We start from the raw sequence: 26,146 nt of genomic DNA on the forward strand, positions 1-26,146 counted from the left end.
GATGGGCACCTGGGCTGTTTACAAGCTTTAGCTATTACAAACTGTGCTGCTATGAACATGGGTGCACATATATCGCTGTGATATGATTCTTTTAATTCTTTTGGGAAGGTCCCCAGCAGGGGAATAGCTGGTTCAAATGGGACTTCCAGCCCTAGTTCTTTGAGGTATCTCCACACTGATTTCCACAGTGGTTGCACCAGTCTGCACTCCCACCAACAATAGAGAAGGGTTCCTTTCTCTCCACACCCCTGCCAGCATTTGTTATTGGTTGATTTCTTGATAGCAGCCATTCTTTCTGGGACAGGCACAATTTTTAACCTCTCTGAGCCTCAGGTTTGTGTTTTGCCTTTTAATTTTGGTACTGGAGATGGAGACCAGGGCCTTCGCACTGAGCGATTACCCCTGGCCCTTTTTGTTTTATTATCTTATTTCTATTTTGAAGCAGGGTCTCACTAAGTTGCCCTGGTTGGCCTCTCACTTGTGACCCTCCTGCCTCAGCCTCCAGAGAAGCTGGGATTACAAGTGTGCACCGCCACCTGGCTGAGCGTCCCTTCTGCAATCTGTAAAATAGGAACAATAGAGGTAGCGTATAAGAGAAGGCTTGAGACAGGGCCTAGCACAGGGCCATGACCTCCAGGAGGCTGAGAAAGAGCAAGCAGGAGCGGATGGGTGGGGAAGGGTGCTGAGACAGAAAGGGGACGTCGCTTCCTCGCTTCCGTGCTCGGGGCTGACATTACGTCTTTATCTGCTCTGTGGTTGGGAAAGGAGAGGAGAAGTGACAGCAAACTGCCTGGGATGCGCCTCCCTCCCACAGGGCTGCTAAGGGGGAAGTCGGGCAGGCTCTGTGGCTGGTGCCCACTGTGCCCCACCGGGTGGCGCTACGATGCCAGGGCTCTCCTGAACCCCCGGCCAAACCCAGACTCCCTCGGGTAGGGCTCCTCATCTGCCTCGAGGCTGCTAGGGTTCCACCGTGAGACAGATGATGGTTGTGACTAGCCGGCCACGCAGGCAGCGGGAGGCTCGACCCAGAAGGGACGGCAGTGAGGCAGTGAACGTGAGAAGCAGAACTGACTGAGGGGCAGAGCTCCTCAGCCCGCACCCCAGAGCCTCCCCTGCACTCCCTCTGCAGGCGAGGGACACTGGCCTCCATCCCACCCTCTTCGTTCCCGGCCCTTCCGGGACTTGAGGGCTGTCCTGTGAGAGATGGATGTGTTGTGGGGAATTGTGGATGAATTGTGTTGTGGGGCGCAGAACGGGTGCTGGAACCGCTGCTCGGCTCTGCACAGCCGGCTGCAGGGCAGCAGGCAGGTCGGTGGATGCCTCTGGACCCTCAGTCTCCCCTGGAACGTGGGGTGACGAGCCACCCTGTGGAGTTTGGGTTTGTAAGCAGCAAATGCGGTCACTCACGCCAAGTGCCTGGGGGGTGCTGGGCGGAGCTGGCTGTCCCCCTCCCCGGAGAGGAGGGCCGTCTCCTCAGAACGTGGCTCAGCTTGCTTTGCATTCACCAGAGCATCGACAGCCATCTTCTCCCTCGCAGTCCCCTCAGCAGCGTGGCTCTGCTCATTCACTGAGTCCTTGGTGCTGCAGGGACCAGGGTGCATTTTCACACTGGCCTTGCAGCCAGCACGAGGGATCGGTATTGTTCCCATTTCACAGATGAGGAGACTGAGGCTTAGATCTGAGTTGCTTCCCCAGGGGTGGCTGGCGTCTTCTTCACTCGGGGCTCGTGCAGTTCATGTCACCACGGGGGCCTCTGGGAGGTGTGGCTGTCCCTGTCTATCCCGAGGACCACCGTATAGCACCTCCCTTCTGTGTCTGCTCCAGAATGTCTGCAAGCCAGCGGAGGAGCCACGGCGGCCGCCCACGCTGCAGGAGGTCAGGCAGAAGATTGACAGCTACAACAGCCGCGAGAAGAACTGCCTGAGCATGAAGCTGGTGAGTGGGGCTTGCGGCTGCTCTGCCCTCTTCTCTGGAGTCCGCGCTACTCCCTAGAGCCTCCCGCTCCTCTCCGGGGGCCGCAGGACCTCTAGGGCTGTGGAAGGCTGGTAGCCTGGGCTGTCCGTGGCCTCTGTGGGCTCTGGGGAACCAGAACGGGCTTCAGAACAGGGTCCAGAGCGAATCTCTCCTGCGTCTGCTTTTTTTGCTTGCAACTTGGGAAACTTTTTAAACCTCTCTGCATCTCAGTATTAACTGAATTCAAGCCCTGTGTCGGAGATGTTGTGGGAACCAAATGACAAAATGATGGGGGCCTGGTATTGCGGGGTCTCCAGGAAGCCCTTGACCGGGGCAGTCTGCAGCTCCTCTTCCTTCCCCTCAGACTGTGCAGAGCCCAGGTGAGGGAAGTGACCGCTCTGGCTCTGGGCGCAGAGGAGGCCTCAGCCAGAGGGAGGGAGGTGGAACCTTGCCCCCTGCTGTCGGCCGGGAGCAACTGACTCTTTGGGGCTCGCAGTCTCAAGGGGTGTGGATCCTCTGTGGACCATCTCACAGAGCTCTGCTGTTCATCCCTGGTTCGGAGATATGAGCCAGCCTGGAACTCAACAAAGGGCCATGGGCGACTGCTTCTTGGTGCCCTAAGGCCTGAGCCTCCCGGGAGGGAAAACACAGCCACCTCCAAGTCCTCTGTGGACGCTGTGGGCCTCCTGTGGCCTCGGGGAGGAAGGCGTCTGCACCCGCATGGGCCTCCCTAGGTCAGCAGACAGGAAGGATCTTGGGGAGACAGGTGGGGCTTCTTGGGGTGGCTCTGTTAGCATGGGGCCCTGACACGATCACACTGGGTGGACTCCCTGACCCCAGGTGACCTCCTCCCCCTCGCAGAGCGAAGATGGCACCTACACAGGTTTCATCAAAGTGCATTTGAAGCTTCGGCGGCCGGTGACAGTGCCTGCTGGGATCCGGCCCCAGTCCATCTACGACGCCATCAAAGAGGTGAACCTGGCCGCCACCACAGACAAGCGGACGTCCTTCTACCTGCCGCTCGATGCCATCAAGCAGCTGCACATCAGCAGCACCACCACCGTCAGTGAGGTCATCCAGGGGCTGCTCAAGAAGTTCATGGTTGTGGACAATCCCCAGAAGTTTGCACTTTTCAAGCGGATACACAAGGACGGACAAGGTATGAGAGAGACCTCCGGACCAGAAACCCCTCTCCTGCTCTGCCCGTGCCCACCACTGAATCCCCTGCCGCCCCGGGTGGGAGGAGTGGGCGTCTGTGCCCCGGGGTGCCGCCATCCTTGTGGCAGCCAGGTCTGTGGCAGAGCCCCGCGTGGACCTGCGCCGGGCTCAGCAGCTCCTGCCTGCTCTCTCTGCTCCTGACTCACGTTCAGGAAAACGCCCCCAGGCCTCTGTTTCCCACTCTGGGTAAGGAGAGGGAAACTGCCCACCCCTTCTAATCTTCTGGGAGATTATATGACTGGCAACAAGTTTAAACTGAGCAGACACCCACGATAAAGGTCACTTTCCTGTCTTTGTTTCAGTGGTGCTGGGGATGGCACCCAGGGATGGCACCCGCTGAGCACGCGGGCAGGTCCTGTCTTCTCGCCAGGGCTATTTCACTGGGCGAAAGGACCGTGTCCCGCCTGGCCAGGCCCGCCTTCTCCCGCAGTGTGGGCAGCAGCCTCTCTTGTTCACAGTGCTCTTCCAGAAGCTCTCTGTTGCCGACTGCCCCCTCTACCTACGCCTGCTCGCGGGCCCTGACACGGATGTCCTCAGCTTCGTGCTCAAGGAGAATGAAACTGGAGAGGTGGAGGTGAGTCTGGCCCTCAGGACGCTGGGGGGGAGACGATGGGTGCTGTCCTAGCTGCCGGCAGGGGTGGGAGCAGCGCAGCAGCAGCGCAGAGCAGATGACTTCCGGGAGAGCTGGGCTGGGGAGGCTCGGGGTTTAAGCCAGGACTGTCAGCCCCCCAGGGCCAGCAAGTCAGGGCCTGTGTCTGGCAAGTCCTGTGGAAAGGAGGGCTTCTCGGGGTTTGTTTCTGACAACTCCGGGGGAGAGGGCTGAGAGCCTTCCTGGGCTCGGGCCCAGGCGTTTTGCCCCAGGACGCTGAGGCCCAGCGAGCTCCTCCTCTGGGCTCCCCTGGGTGAGGTCGTTTTGAGCCCTTCGTCCCGTCCCTCTTCTGTTCTTTGCGTGCTGACTTCCTCGGTGGGGGCCAGCAGTGTCTAGGCCGTGGCCTCAGTGGGGCGAACCCAGGGTGGTGCTCCCCACAGCCTGGGATGGTGGGAGTGGGGTCTCCGGGGAGCCGGGAGAGTGGGACGGGCTCAGTGTCTGTGGCACTGTTCAGTGCAGGCCTGGGCGTGAGGAGTGGTTGTGGGGCCCGGAGAGGTGCAGGGTCTGGGCGGGTGGGCTCTGTCCCCACCCCAACCAGGGCAGCTCCGTGTCCGTCTGCGTGGACAGGAGTTTGGCCCTGGGGAGAGCGCCCACCCTGGGGGCCCAGAGGCCGGGGTTCCTGCACCGCCAGCTCCTGGCTGACGTTATGCCAGCTTCCCTCTGTGGACTCCGGTTCCTCCCTGGTCCAAGTGGGGACTGAACCCGCCAAATCACGGTTCCCTTCTGTCTCAGAGAGCCCAGGGGTCTCCACGCCTGGCCCTGCAGGCCCCTGTTCCTGTGTCTGCGGGAGGGCAGTTGGACTTGTTCTGCTCGGAGGCCAGGTCCCCTGCTCCAGGGGGCTGAGCCCTGGCCTCTCCAGGGAGTGCTGTCCCGTCTGCTCTGCCCGCACTGGGGTCAGTGCCCTGACCTCAGGTGGAGGAGAAAACGGCCCAGGCGGGGAAGTGGGGCGACCAGGTCACCCAGCTGGTGACTCAGCCCGGTGTCCTCCAGCAGCCTCTGGAGGGCCTGCCTGTCAGGAAGCTAGGCTGGGTCCAGCGTCGCTGCCAAGATCACCACTGCTATTAATTCTCAGAGTAAAAATATGGCTCGTGGGCTGGAAACTCTTGGTCACGAGGTGCCAGGACCTGCGCTTTTATTGCTGGTATGACAGATGAGTATAACCAAGCTTCGGACAGTGCACCCGCCACGAAGTAGCCCAGTGTGTGAGCGCCTGATGCAGACAGTGGGAAGAAGGCGGCGGCAAGGCCCTAGGTCGGCCAGCTTCTAACCTGTCCCCTCTTCTGTCCTCCCAACCCTCCTGCCCCGCAGTGGGATGCCTTCTCCATCCCTGAGCTCCAGAACTTCCTAACAATCCTGGAAAAAGAAGAGCAGGACAAACTCCAACAGGTGCGGAATAAGTACACCGAGTTCAGACAGAAACTGGAGGAGGCCTTACGAGAGTCCCAGGGCAAACCTGGGTAACGGGTCCCACTTCTCTCTTCCCGGTGCGCGTGGACTTATTTTCGGTATTCATTATTGTTTGGGAACAGACACTTTTTCTCAGGACATCTCTGGTGGGTGTACTTGTGCCTGCCCAGCAACTCCAGATGCGACACAAAGCCCCTCCCACGGACGAGGGTTTGCGTGGGCTCCATTCCTGCCCACCGCCCACGCCGAGCCCCCCACGGACTCGGCCAACGAAGGATCAGAACCCGTACGGAGTGAACCGAGTTGTCCTCTCCATCTGTAGCCTTTCCCAGAACAAATGGCTGCCTCTGCTCACCAAACTGGAACCTGTCCCCCCAGCCAGCTAAGGAAAGAAGAAAGGTTTTATAGAGCTCTGTGTTCTTTCTCTGGCTTTGCTCCTTCTTCACTTTCTCTTTCATTTTCCCCTTGCAATACTTTTATTTATTTACGCTGCAGCAGGCCAGAGCTCAGTCCCCGAGGCAGGGAAATGCTGGTAAGATTGTCCCAAGGTGCCTGAGGGAGGTGATCAGTCACTGAGCAGGATGCTGGGGCTGGGGCTCGGGGCTCGGGGCGGCTCTGCGGTCCCCAGAGAAGCTGCAGCCCCCCCACCCCGCCCTGATCACCTGAGACTGAGTGCGTGGAAACCCAGAGGCGTACACCTGCATGTGTCTGTCAACCGCTATTTGGTTTTGTTTGCTTTTTGTAGTTCTGGGGATCGAACCTGGGGCCTTCACACTGAGCTACGTCCCTCGCCTTTTGTTTTTGTTGTTTTGTTTTGAGACAGTGTCTCACCAAGTTAACAGCGCCCCAGCCTGGGCTAGAAACTTGAGATCCTCTTGTCTCAGCCTCCAAGAGTGCCTAAACGGCTGTTTGAAGTTACAGACCTGAGACTGGTACTGTTGTCCTCCTCCTGTTTCTGCCCAAGGGGACCAGCATTCACCATTTCGAAAGTCTCCTGCTGAGTCGGAAAACCAGACCATAAGAGAAAGCCGAAAGGTGTTGCAGAGAAACGTTCGAGCTGTCTCCGGCCAGCCCCTAGCAAGGGGGCAGAGCAGGGCCTGGTGCCTTGGGTTTCCCTCTTGGCCTCCAGCACTGCTTCCCTCTGCCCTCTGGGACTGTGGCATCTCCAGGTGCTGGCCAAGGAGTAGCCTTGATTACGGAGGGGTCCTCCAACTCGGCCAGCTCGGAGTTTGTGGTAAAGCTCGGCTGGCCTACGGCCCCGGCTCAGGGAGCGTGGGCCTGACCCCCCAGCTGACCACAGTGCCTTTGTTTTCAGAGAGAGACAGGAGCAGGGCGTGTTCACTTGGAGCTCTGCTGCTGGCTTGCTCTCGCCAGGCAGTGGCTCCCTGACTCTGAACGTTGGCACTGCTTCTGTTTATGTTCAAACTTAAACTGGCCCGAAATTCCAGCAAGTAGCCAGGACTGCAGACACTGCAGTGCAGAGGGAGGGGACTTGTCATACTAATCCGGCCCCTGACTGACATTTCTTTGATGCCCTCTGCTTTCCCAAGTCCCTCGCAGGCTAGCTTGAGCCCACACTCCTCCGTGTACCCTCAGATGTTCCCTCCCTGACCCCACAGGAGTGCCAACCCTTGTCACACAAACTTTTTTTTTTTTGGTGCCGGGGATCGAACTCGGGTCCTTGTGCTTGCGCAGCAGGTGACGAAACCACTGAGCTAAATCCCCCGCCCCATCACACAGACTCTTCAGAGCTGCAGCTGCCACCTGGGCTAGCAACTCTCACAGATTTCTTAGGACGCCCAAGCCCTGGAACCTCCCATCTCACGCTCAGCCTTACCTCTCCCCGCCCTGTAGTGAAGGCAGCGGGTGGGGAGCCCTCCTCAGTCCTGCATGTCTCTGACGTGGAGAAGGCACAGCTCCTGCTGCAACCCCCGCGAATGCTGCTCAGACCTTCCCTCGACGGGACGGCTCTTTTATTTTTGAGAAGGAAAGCAAATCATGTACATATATACAGATGCACATAGCTATATATAGAGAGATAACGGTTATGACAGAAGAAAATTATGGGGAAATTCCGACTTTAAAGCACAGTTAACCCCTGGGCCTGTGCTCAGGTTTTCGCCTCCAGGACGTGTGTGTAGAGCTTCCTCCCCTCCTGGAGGTGGGGGTAACTGCTGGTAGTGCCTTCCATGGTTCTGTTGCTCAGTGTGTGTTGGTTTTAAGACTATTTTCTTTTTCAGTGTCTTTCTTATATGGGTTTAAAAAAAAGAAATAAAAGCTTGTAAAAATTATTCACAATGGAAGTGTCTTCCTTGAACTTTACCATCTTATGAAAACTGGAGCTGAGGTGTCCGGGCGGGGGACAGGGACAGTCACGCCCTTCTTCAGGGCCAGGTTTGCTCTTGCCAGAGAGCGGAGAAATGGAAGCTGCAAAGGCTTGTGGGAAAGCTGTCCACTGTGGGCCGGAGGGAGCCGCCTGGCTCATCCCTGGGCTGCAGAGCACAGGGAACCCTGACAAAGCAGGTGCTGAGCCAGAGAGAGGACGGTTAGACACCAGGACAGGTGACTGAGGTAAGGCACTCATCTATTTCTGGACGTGTCCTCGAAAACATAAGGCCACTGCATCTGGAGGAGGAAGGTGAATTAGGCGACCAGGACTGCAGCAGAGGAACACGTCTGCACACGCTGACATGCCACATGGCTGACCCCGGAAGTCCTGCTGCCTTCTGTGATCACGCATCACGCTCTCCAGGGCTCACCTGCCCAGCCCGCCTGCCCTGAGGAGAGAGCACCCTATCCTCTGCCAGGCAGCCTGAGAAGCAGCCAGTTACTGTGTACATCTGCCACAGGCGGTGCCCTGCACTTCCCAGAGGACGCTCGCTGTCTTTCAGTGATTTTGACCAAGTGTGGAAATGAAGTGGTTCCTGCTTTACACTGAAACTCATTTTGTTACAGCAGGAGTTTAGTAAGTTCGACATTGTGAGTTTGGTCTTGAGATCGAGTATTTGGCTCAGTACACAGAAAAATGAACCCATTACACAGCCTAACCGTACACCGCCCTCTTACACGTCTCCACGCTAGTCACAGGGCACAGGGAGGATGACTCAGTCCGTGTGTCACCACGGCTGGAAAAACCACTCTACGCACAGGTCTCAACAGCACTTGCTCACAGTGGAGTTCCTCTATGGGACCTCGCCCCGCCGCTTCCTGGCGTGGTCTCTTCAGCAGGATTAACAAGACAACGGACTCCACTCCTTCCAAGACTGACACTGGTCACGGTGTGAAGGAACTTTGAGCAGTATGGCTGGTTATTTGTAGTCACATGACAGGCCAGCTTTCGTCAGACTCCGGCCATCCACAGGCCTTGTTGCACCAGGACCCTGTTTGGGGTCAATTTCTAGAAATCCTACCCTGGTTCCCTGTGCGCATGCGGCAGGGAGAGTGACAGGTTACTCACCAGCGAAAAGGCAGGAGGCACCACACACACCTTAGTGCTGATTCCCTTTCTCCCTTCCAAGCTTCGGATGGGCAATTTGTGGATATTTCAAGCCTTTGTGTCAGTTTTTAGAAAAAGGAAAGCGAGAAAGGAAAACAGGCAGCATAAGGAAGTGTAATTGTTTCTTGGTGGTAAAATTCCAAGGATGTGACGGGATTCGGCACAGCTGTCACTAATGCAGCACAGGGAGGGCGCTGGTCACGGAACTGACGGCCGAGATCTGGGAAGGGAAGCGATGCTGCCGAACATCTGGCTCTGGCCCAGCGGGCCCGTGGGAAACCGACAGCCGCACGGTTCCTTCTCGGGAGAGGGCCATGGAATTCCCTGGGCAGCATTCCCAGCCCTCTGAAGACCAGCCGAAGACCTCTCCATGAACGCCAGGCTGGAAGGTCGGGACTGGAGAAGACATCTGTGGGCTAAGACTTCACCGCAACACGGTTAGCACCTCAGGAGCACAGCAGAGCGCTCGTCAGGGAACAGTCTCGGTCATGCCGGCCCTGAGTTCCGCCTGCTCCTACCGCCTGGGTCGCTCTGGCCTAGGCTCTGCTGCAGTTTAGAGTCCAGGCCTCTGTCACCTCGACTGGTGACACAGACAGTGGGGCTCTGTCTTCTTTAGGACTGAGGCTGAGGTGCAGGGAGTGTTCTGGGCGAGAAGGGTAAGTAGATAGTAGGGACAGATGAGCGGGGGCCACACAGTAACTGGAGAGGGGCTTTAAAGCCAGGAAGGGCCAGGGCCAGGGCACGGGGAAAGGGCCAGGGACTGAGCTACCAAAACCACGGGAGTGGAAAAGGCCCAGGGCCAGGCCTCTTCTGTCGACTTAAAATGCCGCTGACTTTAAAGTTAGTACAGGGCCAGGGATTTTGCTCAGTGGTTTCGCTGCCTGCTTCATAAACGCAAGGACCCGAGTTCGATCCCCGGTACCAAAAAAAGTTAGTACAATGTGTTTGTTAAGTGATGGAAAGAAGGCGGAATCAGATTTAGATTGCAATAAAAATTTCTGGTAAAGGGTTATATTTTTTATTTGCAAAAGCAGAAAATGCTCATATAAATTAGCAGCCCAGAGCCTGGACTTCCCCTGAGAGCAGTCACTTCTTGACGGGCTTGGGCGCCTTCTCCAGGCCTTGGATGTGTTTCCGAGGGAGCCCGTACTCTTCTGCAATCCAGAAGGTGCACGATGCTCAGTGCTCGGCCCTCCCTCCGCCTGCCCTCGCCCGCCCCCCCCAGCTCAGCATCGCCCCTTGGCCTGGCCCAGGGCCCAATAACCACACCCTCTCTGCCCCAGGCCCTCCCTGCCGCCAAGGTGCTGATCCCACGACCCCAACACTGAGCGCTCAAGCCCCTGGGACGGGCACTCACCACAGCTCGGGCTAGCTATCGGCCTCCCAGGGGGACTGGGACGGGCGCTTAGTTTCTCAAGAGAGCGTGCATGTGTTTGTGTCTGTGCTGAACTGTGTGATTCTTCTCAGCACCTCCCACGGTCCTTCACACAAAGGGCTCGACTGCCAGGTGCTGCCATAGGCCATAACTTTATTGAGCATTTACTATGTGCCAGGCCCTGAGGATGGGATGAGCATGAAGGCAAGGTCTCTGCCTCGAGGGGCTGCCTCTACTGGGGGCTCAGTCGTTAGAAGAAATCAGCCAGGCTGCAGACACTAAGCAGAACATAAGCACAACAGGAAGCGCCCCCTTAGGGACATGGGACGTGAGCCCTGAGCTGGACCAACCGGCTGGCGGCAGGCACCCTCAGCTGTGGGAGGGCCAGCGAGGCACAGGTGCTTTCTGCTTGGGAGAAGCAGGCAAAGGGCAGGCCCGGTCTGTGGGGAAAGGCAGGAGGCTGCCAGGGCTGAGGCCGGCCGGGAAGGGAGAGACCGGGCTCGGGTGGGGGTCCTATGTGCGGAGCTCAGGAGTTTATGCTGAAAGCATGGGTGCGGCACAGAATTCCTCCCGGGACGGAGGCTGAGTCAGGCTGACCTGGGCAGTGTGGAACGGAGGCTGGGCCACTGGAGTGAGGAGAAGGAAGGAAGGAAGGGAGCCCCCAGACAGCTTTCAAGGTCAGGTGAGCCAGTTATGACGGCGTGCCTGTGATGCCAGCCCTCTGGGAGGCCGAGGCAGGACTGTAAGTTCTCGGCCAGGCAAGACAACTTAGTAATTTATCGAAACCCTGTCCCAAAATAAAAACTAAAAGCAAAGGGCTGCTCAGTGCAGAGGTTCTGGGTTCAAGCCCCAATACTGCCAAAAAAAAAGGAAGTCAAGAGAGCTCAGGGCAAAGTACTGAACCGTTCTGGGCTGCAGTTTCCTCATCTGCAAAACAGGTAATAGTTCTGCAGCTTCATCCTGACTGTGGAGACGCCTGCCAAAAGCTCAGCAAGTGCCTACACCATTTGGGGATTCAGCAGGTGCTTCATAAAATGAGAGGAGCGGGGAGAAAACTAACAGTGTGTGTGCTGGAGAGGAGGGGCCACGGGACCAGGTTCCATCTCTGCAAGCTGCTAAAAGCTGCGTGTGTGTGTGTGTGTGCGTGCGTGCGTGCGTGCGTGCGTGTGTGTGTGTGTGTGTGTGTGTGTGTGTGTGTGTCCCATACACAGGTGCTTCTTGTTTTATGATGGGGCTACGTCCTGATAAACCCACTGTCAGCTGAAAACACTACAAGCTGGAAACACAGGTAACACCCTAAGCCTCTGCATGTCACAACTCGGGAACGGCACTCTCGTTTACCCTTGGGATCCTGGGGCTGACTAGGAGCTGTGCCGGCCCAGCAGGGGAAGAGTATCTATCATCCAGCATGCGCTGGCCTAGGACAGGATCGAAATTCAGACTCCAAGCCCAGGCACTGCGGGCTGCGTGTCCCTTTCACGCTGTGGGTCAGAGTGCCTGCGAGTATGGACACTCGGGCACTGTGAAGGAAGCCCGCAGCGCCTGCCCAGTGCGGCGCTCAGGGATGCTCACCAAGCAGCAGCTGGCCCAAGTGGTGGATCTGGTTCCCCTGGATCTGCACCTGCAGGCCGTCCTTGACTCCGGGCACAGCAGTGACCGAGGTGCTGGCCTGGCACCGCTTCTGGAGGATGGAGGCCACCGAGCTTGGGTCTAGACCATAGGCCTCCAAGTTTCTGACCACAGTCACCTGGGGGACAATGGGGACAGCAGACTGACGGGGGTACCAGGCACACAGCCTCCTTGCAGGGGCCTCCCCGGCCTCCCCAGCCTCCCCTCCTCCATGCTTCCTGATGGTTCACCATCCCTACGTCCCCTTTGTCCAAATAGCTTATTTTACCTTCTAAAATGGTTCTATGTAATGTCTTAAGTTTTTTTAAATCATGGAGAATATAAAACCTAAATAAAAGCAGGATAGTAAGGAACCCCCATGGGCCCCACCGTCAGCTTTAACAGTTACCAGCTCATGGTCAATCTGGATTCTCCTACAGCCCCATCGAGGGAAAGGCTGCATTTGAACCCAGGTCTGATTCCAAAGCCCACACTCATAACCACACACTACTAGCAAGTTCTCTACCTTGACCCTTAGGATTTCTACCAATCACCCTGTCTGTCTTCTCCGGGCGTACAAAATAAAGAGCACTCCTCTTGTAGAAGCCAGCTTTCCACATTTTTGAGGTCGGATGTAATTTGTTCCCTACAACTCTGTGTTGCCAAGCTAAACACACTCGGTTCCTTCAGCAAGTTTTTAACAAGTTATTTTCACTGAGCAAGGCCCAAGAGGTAATAGAATGCATAAGAGCCAAGGCCTATAATGCCGTAAGAAAAAAATAAAATCTTTACTTTTACAAATGGGCTTTAGCAAGTTTCCAGGCACCCACCCTCTAGGATGAGGAAGGGCTCAGCTCTACCTGTCCATATGGGGTGCCGCCAGGCACAAGAGCACGTTTCATAAACAGCACTGCAGTGTGTGAAGCCTGTCTAAAAACCTCCTGTCATGTTAGGGAGACCAGAACTTACAGGGTCACTAGACCACCATGCTCAAACACTGCATCTTTTTAAATTACCTTTTTATTATAAGACCTCTGTGCTAGGGTGATGTCAATAGGAGAGATTTTCCCTTTCTTCACAATGGGCTCTTGTCCAGGAAAGGTCACTTGATAGGCAGGTTGCAATTTTTCAAAACATCTGAAATGAGAGCTGTGAGTTATAACTGGTAAAGTCAACCACAGCACTTCTGCTGCAGCAGGTGCTGGGTGGAGGCGGATGGCATAGGCCAGTGGTCTGCAGCCGGGCTGCGTGCGAGACACATCCAGATCCGCACTGCATCAGCGTCTGACGGAGGGAGGGTCCTGACAGCTCCCCAGGTGCAGCCAAGGATGAAATCTGCTGCCTCAGGGACTTGGCCCCTGGAAACTGTCCGCTGGCCTGGACTTTAGACTTCATCCAGGCCACTGTGGGAGTTCTGACCCATCTCAAGAGCACCCCTTTCTGGCTTCTTGCCTCCAGTGCTGCTTCACATTGCTGGCATATTTCCGTAATACATCTTTCTTAGGGCACCTTTACCGCAAGGAATTTCTACCTTTTACCTGACCAGATTTTCTCCAGGTATCCTACACATGAGGGTTGACAGACTTTTTCTATGAAGAGCCAGATGGTAAACATTTTGGGTCTCACAGGCCATCCAGACTGTGGCAAACTACTCAGTCCTGCCTCTCTGGGACAAAGCACTCACGACAGCACATAAGTGGGTATGGATGTGTTCCAACAAAACTTTTTTAAATGAAAACGGGGCAGGCCAGATTTGGCCCATGAGCTGTAGTTTGCTGACCCTTGGCATAAATTATTTTCAGTTCTGGTTCTGTGGAAAAACAGCCTTAAGAACCTTTCCCTTGAAAACATTAAGATAATTCCTAGCCCTTTTTGCTTCTCTTGTTGGAGATCTTGTTTTTTTATTAATTTTCCTTTCCTTTCTTCCTTGCGAGTCCTGTCCCAAAGAACTTTCCATCAGAATTACTCAAGCCTGTGGTAGAAGTCACAGGAAGGAGTTACGGGCCATGACTGAGATGATTTGGAAGTTTAAGGTGACGGACGTTAAGGGGAGGGGACAGTGTTGGAGAAAGATTGCCAATCCCTGTTACCTGCTCAGGAGACTGTCCCATGGAAGCTTCAGGACCGTGTGCTGCTCATTTCTCTCCAGGATGCAGTCACAGAGGACGGGATCCAATTTCACTAGGCTGAAGGGAAGAAGAAGCAGTACAGAAATCCGAGTCTGGAGCCTTCTGCCCATGAGGGGACTCGGGGTTCATCTCTTCTGTGTCCTTTACAGTCATTCAGGATCGGACTCAGGGGCTGGAGTTTGTCAGGCAGGTGCCCCCCGGGAGGGGCACACACACTCCTGGGGGGAGGCAGGGGTGCGGGTACGTGGGATGGGACAAATCAGAAGACCAGAGTGCGTGGCTCAGCTCCGCTACAAACCATGCGGCGCAGCTTTCTAGGCTTAATTCCTTCGTGAGCTAGCAAGGAAGGCGAGGGATATCAATGGTGACTGCCGCGATCTGGCCATCAGACAGTGCACGGGCACTGAATTATCACCCAGTACCCCATACGTCTATACAGTTGCAATAATCATTTAGGGCTGGGGAGGGCCGGGGATTTAGCTCAGTGGTTCCGTTGCTTGCCCTGCAAGCACAAGGACCCAAGTTTGATCCCTGGTACCAAAAAAAAAAAAACATTTAGGGCTGGGGTGTAGCTCAGCGGTGAAGCACTTGTCTAGCACGTGTAAAGCCCTGCTCGGTTCCATCCCCAGCAGCACAAAATAAATCAATTTAAATGTTAAATGAGAGCATTAAATTAGACTGAAGAGGCTCAACTTTTTGACCATGAGAATGTCTTTTTTGTTGCTTTTTTGAGATAAGGTCTCACTATATAGTTCAGGCTGGCCTTGAACTTGCAACTCCAGAATGCTGGGATCACTGACGTGCACCACCATGATCACCGTGAGGTTGTCTTTTGGGTGAAAAAGGGGAGGGTAGGCTCTCTGGTAGTGCACTATCTATGTCCCTCAGTGAGAGAGTAATGCCGAGCCACCCCTGCAGTGAGGACCAGTGGTGGCTATGTGCACAGCACTGTGAGCTCAGTCCACAGGCAGTGCTGACAGCACCGGATCTGAACACCCCAGGCGCTAACTAGATGTCCTCAGCCCTCGGCTCGGAGGCAACGGTCTTGTGCGCTCCTCAGATGCTGAGACTGTTCGTTCTTGTCCCCAGACCACCTCCCCAGGTGCATCTGTCCTGCTAAGGATGAAGACCTAATGACAGACCGGTTCGCACCCACTCACTTCTTGTTGTTGGCATCCACCAGGTCGTTTTTCTTGATGTAGTCAATGATGGTCGCTCGGACCTCACTGGCCTCAAGAGTGGACCCCTTCCTAGGAGACGAGAGGTACCTGGGTTTGGTTCCGGCTGTGCCAAGGGACAGACTGCAAATACGCAGACTCCCCTCTGCTCAGCAGTGCTCTCTCCCTGGCTTTTGACCTCTGTTCTCTTCCCCCTTGCTGACTGAGGTGGGCAGGTGTAGGACTGGGAAGGAGGCCTGAGGGCGGTTCGAGAAGAAGGGATGGGGCAGAGCAGGTTTGCCAGTCACAGAAGAACACCAGCTGGGCTGGGGGGACACGCAGCCGGGCACCAAACAGGCAGAGGGGGCTGCGGGCCAAGGCTCACCTGTGCCCAGACTCCCGGAAGAGCAGGCTCATGCTGGTGGGGACACAGTAGAAGGCTCTTACATCTGGAGGGTGATAGGGCTGTTCTCTGCTACCCTCCTGCACAGTCTGGGGGTTCGGGGAGGGCTCAGGGATGATGAAAGATGCGATCCTAAAACCCAGCAGGAGGGAAGGAAAAGCATGTCTTACACCAGTGTCCCAGCGTCCCCACGCTGAGCTCCCGAGACCAGGCCCTGCACTCACCTCGGATGCTTCCAGTCCACAGCCACAATGCTCTCCACCCCTCTGCTCAGCTCCTTCACCTGCACAATCTCCTCCTGCTGCATGTGCTGCAGGAACTTAGAGAGCTGGGGAGAGGGCCGGGCAGGGGCCTCACTGACTCCACGCACACAGAGCCTCCGGAAGCGCCAGGCTGGGAGGCTGGCGCGGAGGTTGGAAGGTGATCCCTGCCTTCCTCCCCTGGGAACTGGGAAGCCCCACCCTCAGGTCGGGAGCAGGGGGCTGCCAGAGGTGAACTGCGCAGAGTGCGCCAGCCCGGGGAGTTTCTTTATCCCCCTTATACTCCAGTCAGGAGACTTCACTCCAGCCTGCGCCTGCAGACGGGTGTCCCCAATGTCTGCCCGCCATACGCATACACAGCTCTCCACATGTGGAAGCAGAGATGACACCTGCTCACCTTTTTATAGCTCGACTTCTTTATGTCCAGCTGCTGTCCTTCAGGGCTGATGGCAGACAGAAAAGGCAAGTTAAGCCAACCAAGCAGTGGGGTGGGACCTGCCTGCCTCAAAGAGGAGGCGTTTGTCCTCAGCCTTCCTCCCCCATGTCCGCTCCAGAGCTCTCTTCCTGCGGGTGGCGTCGGAGAAGGATGTGGGCTGTGGGACACTCTGAGCCAGTGGCCTCCAACAAGCTCTCTGTGCAGACGGAACAGCTCTGTCTGTGCTACCTGCCACCCATGTGCCCATTAAGCACTCAAGATGTACCTGTGGTGCTCAAGAGCTTGCACTTTAAGTTTTATTTACTTTTGGTTAATTTAAACTGAATTGGGCATATGTGGCTATCGGCTACTGCACTAGATACTGTTTTAGGTTTCTCTTAAACCAGAAAACCTTCTGTGGCCTTAGACGTCCCACTTTCCAACAGCAAGTTCCCACTGTGGACACCAGCCCAGAGCAGGGGTTGGCCCACTGCACCCTGCCCCACCTGAGCTAAACCCTTTACTCTGGTGCCTGTGCTCACACTGGCCAGTGTGAATAGTTGTAACAGACCCTCTGGCCTCCAAAACCTCAAATATGTACTCTTTGGCTCTTTGCAGAAAAAGTCCGCTGAGCCCTGCCTACAGCAATTAGGTTTTGAGTAGAGGTTTCTTGATGAAAGTTGTCATCTTTCCCCCCTCCCAGAATTCACAGCTCTCCAAACATGCACCCAGTCACAGCAGGATTCTCAGGGAGCCTTTTTTGAACCCACTCCACGCTCATGTCTGTCTTAGCAATACCCTAGGACCCTTTCCCGTCACCTGCAAGCCAGCAAGGTCAGGACCAATGACCATGGACACTACCACACACTACTCCAGGGTCTCCCTCACAAGTGCCTTAATGAAGCCCACAGGCAAACGAGAAGAGAAGAAACTGCTAGAGAAACAGCCAGTCTCAGAAAGCAAGAAGTTCAATCTAGGGGCAAAATTAAGAGCAAGTCTCCTGACCTGAATGCATGGGAAGAGTGCGTATGAAGCTCAGCCGTGGACCTGTGACGGCAATCCTCTGAGTACCAGAAACCCAGCACCCAGCTGCAAGCTGCCTTAGCTGAGCTCCCACAGCTCTGTGCTCCAGTGGAGGCTCCATCCACTGGCAGCCCTGCCTCTCCTGGTGGCTTATGTTCCGGTGGGCTGGGGGCCTCCCCGCTTCCTCCCGATACGACCCGGTCTGTCTCTCCTACACTTCACAAGCTCGAGGGGCGGAACATCAGAAACCTCCCAACAGAGGTGCCCAGAGACCGAGCCTGTGCAGGGAGAGCTGCCGCAGCAGGGGCCGCCCTCGGAGAACCTGGGAGTATCAACCTCCCGTCTCCTCAGCATCCTCTCAGGGCTCAAATGGCAGCTGCTAACGCCCAGAACCAAGCTTACTTGCAGATCAACCTCCCTCTGCTCTCCTCACAGCACAGCCCTCAGCCAGTCCCCACTGTCCTGTCCTGGTCCCCACCAGGATCAAGCCTGAGACCCATCCCGGCCTCCAGCCCACAGCAGTGCCTTCCCTACCAGCAGGAGAACATGTGGCTGCCCAGGAACGTGCTCGTGAGTAAAGGGAGGTCGGCCTTTCTGACCCGGCACTTCAGCGCATGCAGGAAGCACTGCTGTAACAGGTCATCCATTTGCTCTGCGGGAACAGACCGGAAGCCATCCTGCTGCGGGGCACACGATGCCTCCCCCAGCTCTATCCCACTCCACTCCTCTGCTCTGAACAGACCGGACTCCCAGAAACCAAAGCTCCCAGACCCATGAACACTGAGCCTTTACAGAGGTCGACCCAGAGAAGGGGGTCAAGCCACAAAGTGCCCCCAAGCCAGGAGCATTCGCCCAGAGAAGGCAGACCAGAAGACACCCAGTATCGGGGGAGCCTGGCACCCAGTGAGACCTAACTTGTGGAGAAGGATGCCACAGGCCGCCGCACCACCCCCACCAGAAATGGGGACTCACCCACTCCCTCAGACCTTCAGTGCCCTGCTGGGCAGAGAGGAGGGGATGGGCCTCCAACTCCAGCCATACCTTGAAGCGACTTGCTGTCCGCCAGGTCTTGGCTCGGGTCCCCGGTGCTGCCGTCCTCTGAGGCATCTGGGAGGGGCCTCTCCCCATGCAGCCGATGGGGCTCCCCGTTCCCCTCCACCTCTCCCTGCAGGGCCAGGGCCCTCATGTCTCCCCGCACCTTCTCTTCACTGACGTCTGTGGCATCCAGCACCGGTGGAGCAATGGCCGGTGGAGAGGACTTGTCCCCGGATTGCCTGGAAAATGTCCCATCACACACCAGGGGGCCACAGCCCGTTCCCACCCATGGAGGTCACCAGGACTCGGAGCCGGCAAGAGCCAAGGCAGGAATGAGAGCCTGTGCTCTCTCAGTTCAACTCCATTTCAATTCAGTTCAGGGCCCAGAAGAGTTCCCTGCCTCAGTTCCCTCACCTCTGAAATGGGAGAAAAATTCTTGCTTCCTCTCCAACCCAAGGGAATAACTTTATTGTTAATAGATATCCTGAGACAAGCGAAAATTAAAGGAAAAGCAGTTAAACACAACCCCCTAAAAGTACTCCCTTTGTATGAGGAAAAAGAAAAAGAGCTTTGAATTAAACAAGATAAAGATGGCAAATGAAAAGTCAGGTGCGGGGGTGCACACTCTGGGAGGCTGAGGGAGGAGGGTCACAAATTTAAGTTCAGCCTGGTCAACTCAGTGACTTAGCAAGACTCTGTCTCAAGATACAAACTCTAAAGAGGGCTGGGGATGCAAAAGGTCCTTGGTTCAATCCCCAGTACTTACAAAAAAGATTGCAAATACACTCTCAAGCTGCTGTGTTAAATCAAACGCCGTCTAATTTGCAGGGCTGAGAGTACCACGGTTTGTTCCTCAACCTTAGGGACACAGTGGTGTCACAGAGCTGAGCACGCAGAGGTGAAAAGCGCTATCTTAGCCAGGACTGTGTGGATCAAACCAAGTTTTAACTGGCAGCTGCAGTAAGGTTGTTAGGGTCCGTAATCGTGAGCCCAAAGCGTCTGTTTTGGCTACTCCGACAGGTGGTTAACAGTATTTTCTACAGCAGGGGTAAGGGGTTGAGGCAGCTGCTGAAGGCATGGCCCTGATTGCACCTTACAGGGACTGGAGTCCAGGTGCTGGGAGTCAGCCGTCTGCCCTCAGGATTCCGATAAAAGCAGGCAGAGGCAAGGGTGAGTTCATTCCAACAGGCCACACACTGGGTGAAAAGACCACTCGCTACGCTAGGACTGTTTCGGGAAAATGTCAAGAAAACAAGCTGAAAGTGAACTGGATAGAATGCAGCTCTGGAAAGCAACTGTTACGGAGGAATGTGCTAACTTCCGCAATGCAGAGGTGATCTGAGACCTGAACAGCATGGAGGTCATCAGTCATCCTGGCGTCCAAGGACCCATCCTGCTGATTTCGATTCGGAGCCACTGTCACAGGGCCAGAGGATGCCTGATGTGCGTGGCAGGTAAGGCCCGGCTGACCAGGGTTATTTTAAAAATGAGGACCATCAACCCCAAATGTCTCCCAGGCCTAGAGAACTCTCACCTAGAAAATCATCAAAGTTCTTGCTAATTTCTTGCCTGAACTGGAAAAAATATAAATATTTTCCCCACAGCTGGCAAGGAAACGAAGTCTGGGGTAGGCAAAGTGCCTAAGGCTGGGCCCAAAACTTGCCCTTTGGAACCCTGGGCCTGTGCTCCCCGAAGAGGAAGAAACACGGTACCCACCACAGGTGGTCCTGGTATGTGTGGAGCAGCGAGAAGCCCCTTCCCTTCAGGCCTGCAGCCAGCATCTCAGCGGTGGACATGGCAGCCACTCCGATCGCTACGGGGGCCCTAGGAAGAAGCAGGCCAGAGACCAGGCTCAGGGAAAGCCCACTGGGGCGCACGTTCAGGCTGTCATTCCTCCTTCCCATGTGGGAACGCGCCATGGTCACCAGTCTGGAGCACCCCCTTCTATCACAGAGCTCAGCTCCTCTAATGACCTATAAATAACACTTTCAAACATCCCTTGGCCAAACGTTCCCTTCCAAGTAACTCCTCTGACATAATTACTGCCTTCATTCTATTCCAATTAGCAATTTAACCCAGGCATAACTTGTAAGGATAGGGAAACTTCCCTTCCTTTCACTTCAAAACTGTAAGAAACCATAGCCATCATTCTATAAGGGACTTCAGAGGGAGGCACTTCGCATGACACAAATCAGGCTAGAAGAGGCATAAGAAAGAGAACTGATAAACAGGGGAGCCAGCAAGAGGTTATTTTGAGTCGGCTCTTTATAAGCAGGGCTCACTCTGAAGCTACACATCTAAGAATGGGTCGATGCTGGCATATCCAAAACAACCACATTTCCGCTAAGTACAAAAACTCCCAAAGTCCAGTGAGAAATTTCTGTCACCCTGGTGTTACTCAACACATTGCCTGTGAGGACAGGAGACCGCTGGGTGACAGGAGGGTTCATTATCCTGGGTCCAAGGGAGCAGACTCAAGAGCTGCCAGCACCTGAACTGAAAATTTATTTTACTGAATGTGCCGGGTCCACTTCCTGTGTCTATAATAGGGCCAGTTCCTGTGACAAAAACTTTGAATTTGGCTTCTTTCCTGGTTATTAAGAGAGGACTTTTTCCTCTATCCCCAAAAAGGTGAATGGCTCGGGAACACCAGTCTTGAACGTGACTTGCATTTTTAACAGATCTCCTTGTTCACCCATCCCCACCATGAACTATCCCTAAGCCCATCCCCATATACTTTCTTTTTTTTGGTACCGGGGATTGAACTTGGGACCCTGCGCTTTCGAGGCAGGCGGCACCACTGAGCTAAATCCCCGGCCCCTCCCCATATACTTTCTGATGCTAAATTGTGCAAGCCAAATATCCATGCATGTAGCTAGACAGAATATTAGAGGGAAAATTAACAACATACCATTCTTTTCAACTTGATTTTCCGCTACAGGTAAACAAGAAAGAATTCTGCGTGTGATTCCAAAAAGTTCAAGGAAAATGAGTAGCAAAAATAAGATCTTTGGGCTGGGAATTTAGCTCAGTGGTTCCGACACCTGGCTCACAAGTGCAAGGTCCTGAGTTCGATCCCCGGTACCAAAAACAAACAAACAAAAATAAGATCTTTAAATTAGGCATGGTGGCACATGTCCAATGGAGGCTGAGTCAAGAGGATCAAAAATTGAAGCCCAGCTTGGGCAATTTAGTGACTTAACGGGATCCTATCTTAAAATAAAAAGGGGCTGGGGATGTAGCTCAGTGCAAAGGCCTTGGGTTTGATCCCCAGTACCACCAAAAACAAAAACAAAAACAAACAAGCAAAAAAACCCCACAAAAAACCACTTTAAACACAGACCTCTCTCTTGCCTATAATCTCTCCTCCTCTCTCAAAGAAACAATGAAGGAGATAATGAAATGTAATTCTTCATCCGTTAGGATGACACAAATGAACAGCACTGGGGCTTCTAGACTCATCAAGAAGATACTGTCTGTAATAAACACAAATTACAGGCAACCTCACTGTCCTCCAGGGTAAGAGCCAAAACACAACCACACATCAAGTAAAAGGTCTGGCAGATCTTCCAGTATGTGTGGTGTGGAACACGTCCACACTATAGTAAGGGAAAAAGCAACATATACACACTGTAGTTTCTTTGTATTTTAAACACGTATACCCCAAATCATATATTTTTATACAAATATGCATATCTGCATTGAAGAACGGGAGGAAGGACACACATGAAAAAAATAGTTTCTTTGAGAAGACGACTGTTGGGCACCAGGGCTTTTAATTTTCAGAATTGTTCATAAAATTCCTTCCTAATTTATTTTTAAAAAGCAGCAGCAAGTTGACAGTTGAATAACTGTAAATACACTAAAAGTCATTCAATTGTACATCTAAATCAGGTAAATTTCATGGTATGTAAATTATACCTCAATAAAGGTATTAAAAATAATTAAAAGTTGAAGATGATAATGTGCATGATGGAAAAAAAGTATGAAGGTGAGAACAGACAAAGAAAGACCAAGAGAATGTCACAGATAGAAGGAGGCTAGAAAATATGACAGCTAAACACAATGTGGTATCCTAGAAGGGACCCTTGAATGGAAAAAAAAGAGACATGAGTGGGAAAACTGGGGACCTGTCCCAACATTAAACCTGAGCTGTGACAACACCGTGATTACGTAAGATGTCACCATTAGAGAGGGCTGGGGAAGGAACACATCAGAACTGTGTACTATGTTAGTCTTCTGTAAATCTCAAAAAAAAAAAATTTTTTTTTGGCAGCACTGGGAACTGAACCCAGGGCCTTTCACACTGAGCTACATCTCTACCCCCCGCCCTTTTTAAATTTTGAGACAGGGCCTCACTAGGTCCCTAAATTGCCCAGGCTGGATTTGAATTTTCCTTCTGCCTCAGCCTCCTAGGGCGCTTGGATTACAGGTGTGCACTGTCATGGCAGGCTTAAAATTATTTAAATCTTTTAAAAAGCAGCAGCCAGCTGGATATCCTAGCACACACCTGTAATCTCGGCACTCAGGATAGGATGCAGATCATTAGTCCAAGGTCAGCCTGGGCTATGCAGCAAGTTCAAGGCCAGCCTGGGCTACACAGTGAGACGAGAAAAAAAGCAGCAGCCACGGGACCCTCTGCCCAGACACAAACACTCCACAAGCTCACTGCCATCTTCCCCAACATCCACCGTCTGCTTCTTCCAGAGGGACCTGTTTTTTCTTTCAATACTTTGTCCATGTGCTTTGGAAGTTGCCATTTCCCGCTGCCTCCCTTTTACCTATGTTTCTCCCCAAACGGCACAGCTCCTGTCACAGTACCTGTTCCCCACCAGCGCAACGGCACAGAGGTCGCCCTTCTGTACCCGGGGCAGGCCAGCAGGGGGCACCACGAGTCCTGGCAGCATCAAATCTGCAGCAGACAAAAGCGTCACAACTTTTGGATCCATCTTATTCCACTTTTTATTTCATCATTTATTTATTGACTGGACCAAGAAACATTTAGTAGGAATCAGCTATGTTATTCACAAGGAAAATTTTAAACAGCAACTTGAATATCAGCTCTCCTTCTGGGGTCTAGTGGTCAAATGAAAGCACAGCTGAGTGTTCTACACCGTGCTCTATCTTGTGCTGGTTTCCTAAATTCAGCTTTGTGACTTACAGTACAGTTGATGGCAGTCCACAAAGTCCTTTCATATCACTCATCTTATATAAGGCTTACAACAGAGTCCAAAAGGCCCAGAGAACTCAGCCAAGTGAGATGGGTAAGACACACACAAGCGTGCGTTCGTGGGAAAAACTGCGCTGTAAACCATATGAACACAGGAAATGGGCAAATTTTACTAGACGAGTTGGTCTTCACTAAGCAGATCTCAGGCAATAGCTAGAATATAGGAAAATCCTCTTACCTGCTCCCCCTACCAGTTTTTCCAGGACCAGGGGCCATGTTGTGAAGGTCGGCAGAAGATCTGGATAGGACCATAGTGTGTACACTGTACAAAGAGACATAGAAAACACTCATTACCAAAGAGCCAGTGTACCAGAGAACTGCCAAAGCCTGACACTGGTCACTTTAATTAGAAGACAGAAAAGAAACTCAACTCAAAGGTGGAGAAAGGGCTAGAGATGTAGCTTGGTAGTAGAGCACTTGCCTCCCATGCTCTTCAGGCCCTGAGTTCAAATCCCCAGTGCGAGGGTGGGGGCGGCTGTCAAAGCTAGAGAGAAGGCTTGGAGGAAAGGCCCACAAAGGCGTCACTCATGAGGAAAGCAGACTCAAGGAACTGTGTCACTTGGGATTTGAGGGCACCTATTGCTCCACCTGGATCGCAGGAGAAATAAATGGCCACACAGGATTCAAGGAGGAGCAGAAAACCAACAAGGGTTTCATTTAGAACCTCAGAATCAAGTGACTTAAAAACATGGAGCCAGCCTGTAAGGCATTTTGAAACTTTCTCATATTTATCATTTTATTTCCCATTTCCATAGTGATGAGCAGAAAAAGCTTCATTTACAAAGGGTCTGGCCCAGCAGAGAAGTGGGGGAAGAGGCGTGGCCTAGGGAGACTACTGTACTGCTGCAGCGAACCTTGAAGGGAGAAAAATCCCACGTAACAGCGTAGGTGTCAGCAGCTACGGCAAAGAGATAAGAAGACCTTGGGTCTCTGAAATCTGGGACAAAGAAAAAGAATTCTAGAGAAACAGGCAGAGCCAAAGAATAAATCTCTGAGAGACATCCTAATGAAGGCATCAGGAAGACCATTAGGTAGATAGCTCTAGCTGTTCTCCTAGCACCGTATCTCTCTTCACTGTTTTAGGAAAATCTTAAGGAACATATTTTACATACCCTGAAACTCCATCCTTTCCAAGACTTCTGCTCTAGTGAACCCACTGTAAACTCTTCTTTCTCAGAACTTCCCTTTGTAAACACCAGTCTTTCTGTGTGTGTGTGTGTGTGTGTGTGTGTGTGTGTGTGTGTGTATCTTTCCTATAGCAGTTTCTCGTTTTGGAAGACATAACTGTAGAAATTCTAGGTCTGCAAAGATCCTTAGGGGTGGTCTTGGAAGATCTATGGGGGCAGGTGAATGGAAGAAACAGAGAAGCAGTATGAGGCAAGGACTGTAGTTATGGCATTTGCGCTGTGTTTCCATACCTGTAGGATACAGATTTTTCTCCAGTTCAAACAGGATGGGGTTGCCAGCACTTGCGTACACAGTCACTGAGTCCCCTTTGTGAGTGTACAACTTGACAATGCTGAGCTCCTCCTTTCCAGGTATTAACTCATTGACCTGATCTGTCCCAAGGGTGGTGAAAGCAGCTGTCACATCAGCTCGAAGCTTTCTCCTGCAGAAAGCACACTGGGGCCATGAATGCTACTGGACACATTTTAACAAATACTGAGAATTTGGAAGGGAGGGCTTGTTATAAAATTGAAAAGGCCACGGAAAGATTGCCTGGTTTCGGAGGCCCTGTTCTCATACACTCCTCCAAAATCTTGTTCTCTTTCTCATCCTTTGTCTCCTCTATTTTCACACCATCCTGGGTCTGTCTTTCCATTTTAGGGACTGGAAAACTAAGGTCCAGTGAGCAAAGTTTGCCTGACATAGGACACCCAACCCTGCCTTCTTGACTTCATGTCTGGCATTCAGATCCACTTCTTTCTCAAATATGCTTGGCAAATTTGTCAGCTTGTGATTAAAGAGCTATACCACAGCACCAAGAATGTCACATGTAGAACACTGGTTCCAAAATCCTCAACAACATATTGTATCTGTATTTGAGACACTGTCTGATGAGATACACTTCTTCCTCCCAACTCATACTCCAGCTGATTCTCGTAACACAAGGAATCATTTTTCTCCTAATTTTATCGTTCTCAGGGCCCTATTCGATCTGTCTCAACGGGCTCTAAAGTCTGAGGGCGGGGACCTTGTATTCCTTCATTTTCGAACCCTCCACAACACTTTCACAGTGTGCGGCCAGTAAAAGCGGGCTGAATTACCTTTCTTTAAATTTCATCAGAACATCCAATAGCCCGGGACCTAACTCATGCCCTTCCCCTTTTCCGCGGGGTCCCTCCCCGCTGTACCCAAGGCCTCGGCCCCAAGTCGGCTGCGCTGCCCATCCAGACGTGGGCCGGAGGGTACAGAAGCGCCTCGTCTCCCTCACCTGTCCGACCCCTTGATGGCCGTGTTGGACTTGACCCGAAAGGCCTTGGCGAACATGTCCGCTGGGACAGCCCGGGGAAGGCCCGGAGCGCACAGAAGCCAGGCACCGTCAGGAAGGCGAGGGCGGGGAGCCTCCCGGGCCCGCAGCCCTGGGGGCAGCCATGTTGGGGGTCCGGCAGCGAAAAGTGGCCGGCTGGAAACCCGGGCTGCGCAGCTTTGCGGCCGTGGCCACTGCGCAGGCCGCGGCCACCCCTAGTGGCGAGGTGAGCTCAGGACTGCAGCAGGGCCCGCGCCTCAGCCCATCCTTTCTGAAAGGCAGGCGGGCGGGGGCTCTTCGCCCGCTCCGTAGGTGTGC

General features: G+C 53.5%; 2 protein-coding genes across 4 annotated transcripts in view; one reads left to right on the forward strand and one right to left on the reverse strand.

The window, feature by feature from the left end:
• The window catches only part of Rassf5 (Ras association domain family member 5), a 68,620-nt gene extending 61,102 nt beyond the window's left edge, over positions 1 to 7,518 (forward strand). For both annotated transcript variants that reach the window (XM_004862064.4, XM_004862066.4), the window contains 4 exons: positions 1,825 to 1,935; positions 2,815 to 3,112; positions 3,630 to 3,745; positions 5,129 to 7,518. In XM_004862064.4, coding sequence (XP_004862121.1) covers positions 1,825 to 1,935; positions 2,815 to 3,112; positions 3,630 to 3,745; positions 5,129 to 5,281 — 678 coding nt within the window. In that variant the 3' untranslated portion in view covers positions 5,282 to 7,518. The remainder of the gene's footprint in view (positions 1 to 1,824; positions 1,936 to 2,814; positions 3,113 to 3,629; positions 3,746 to 5,128) is intronic.
• Positions 7,519 to 9,718: 2,200 nt separating this feature from the next.
• On the reverse strand, positions 9,719 to 25,996 carry Eif2d (eukaryotic translation initiation factor 2D). 2 transcript variants are annotated; one of them, XM_004862062.4, is made up of 15 exons: positions 25,793 to 25,996; positions 24,777 to 24,967; positions 23,537 to 23,620; positions 22,950 to 23,040; positions 19,845 to 19,952; positions 18,135 to 18,367; positions 17,628 to 17,745; positions 16,053 to 16,098; positions 15,620 to 15,723; positions 15,378 to 15,527; positions 14,996 to 15,085; positions 13,797 to 13,892; positions 12,723 to 12,843; positions 11,671 to 11,845; positions 9,719 to 9,877 (listed from the first exon to the last, which is right to left on the reverse strand). In XM_004862062.4, exons 1-15 carry the CDS (start codon positions 25,846 to 25,848, stop codon positions 9,810 to 9,812), a joined length of 1,731 nt encoding a protein of 576 aa, XP_004862119.1. In that variant the 5' UTR covers positions 25,849 to 25,996; the 3' UTR covers positions 9,719 to 9,809. The 2 variants fall into 2 exon arrangements, with proteins under 2 accessions (XP_004862119.1, XP_021097894.1); XM_021242235.2 differs by lacking the exon at positions 9,719 to 9,877 and adding an exon at positions 10,235 to 10,376.
• Positions 25,997 to 26,146: the final 150 nt, after the last annotated feature.

This window comes from Heterocephalus glaber, unplaced genomic scaffold (genome assembly GCF_053883595.1).
Source record: "Heterocephalus glaber isolate CG9 unplaced genomic scaffold, H.glaber_assembly_v1.0 deba00001600, whole genome shotgun sequence".
NCBI classification, from domain to species: Eukaryota; Metazoa; Chordata; class Mammalia; order Rodentia; family Bathyergidae; genus Heterocephalus; species Heterocephalus glaber.

What these genes read in the sequence shown, in the direction of transcription:
- Eif2d (XM_004862062.4), bottom strand. Translation starts at nt 25,848, where the DNA reads ATGTTCGCCAAGGCCTTTCGGGTCAAGTCCAACACGGCCATCAAGGGG. An exon ending in GTGGATGCCAACAACAAGAA is followed by an intron (nt 13,893 to 14,995) that starts GTGAGTGGGTGC and finishes TCTTCCCTTCAG; the next exon opens with CCTAGTGAAATTGGATCCCG. An exon ending in AGAGGTCTTATAATAAAAAG is followed by an intron (nt 11,846 to 12,722) that starts GTAATTTAAAAA and finishes ATTGTCCCCCAG; the next exon opens with GTGACTGTGGTCAGAAACTT.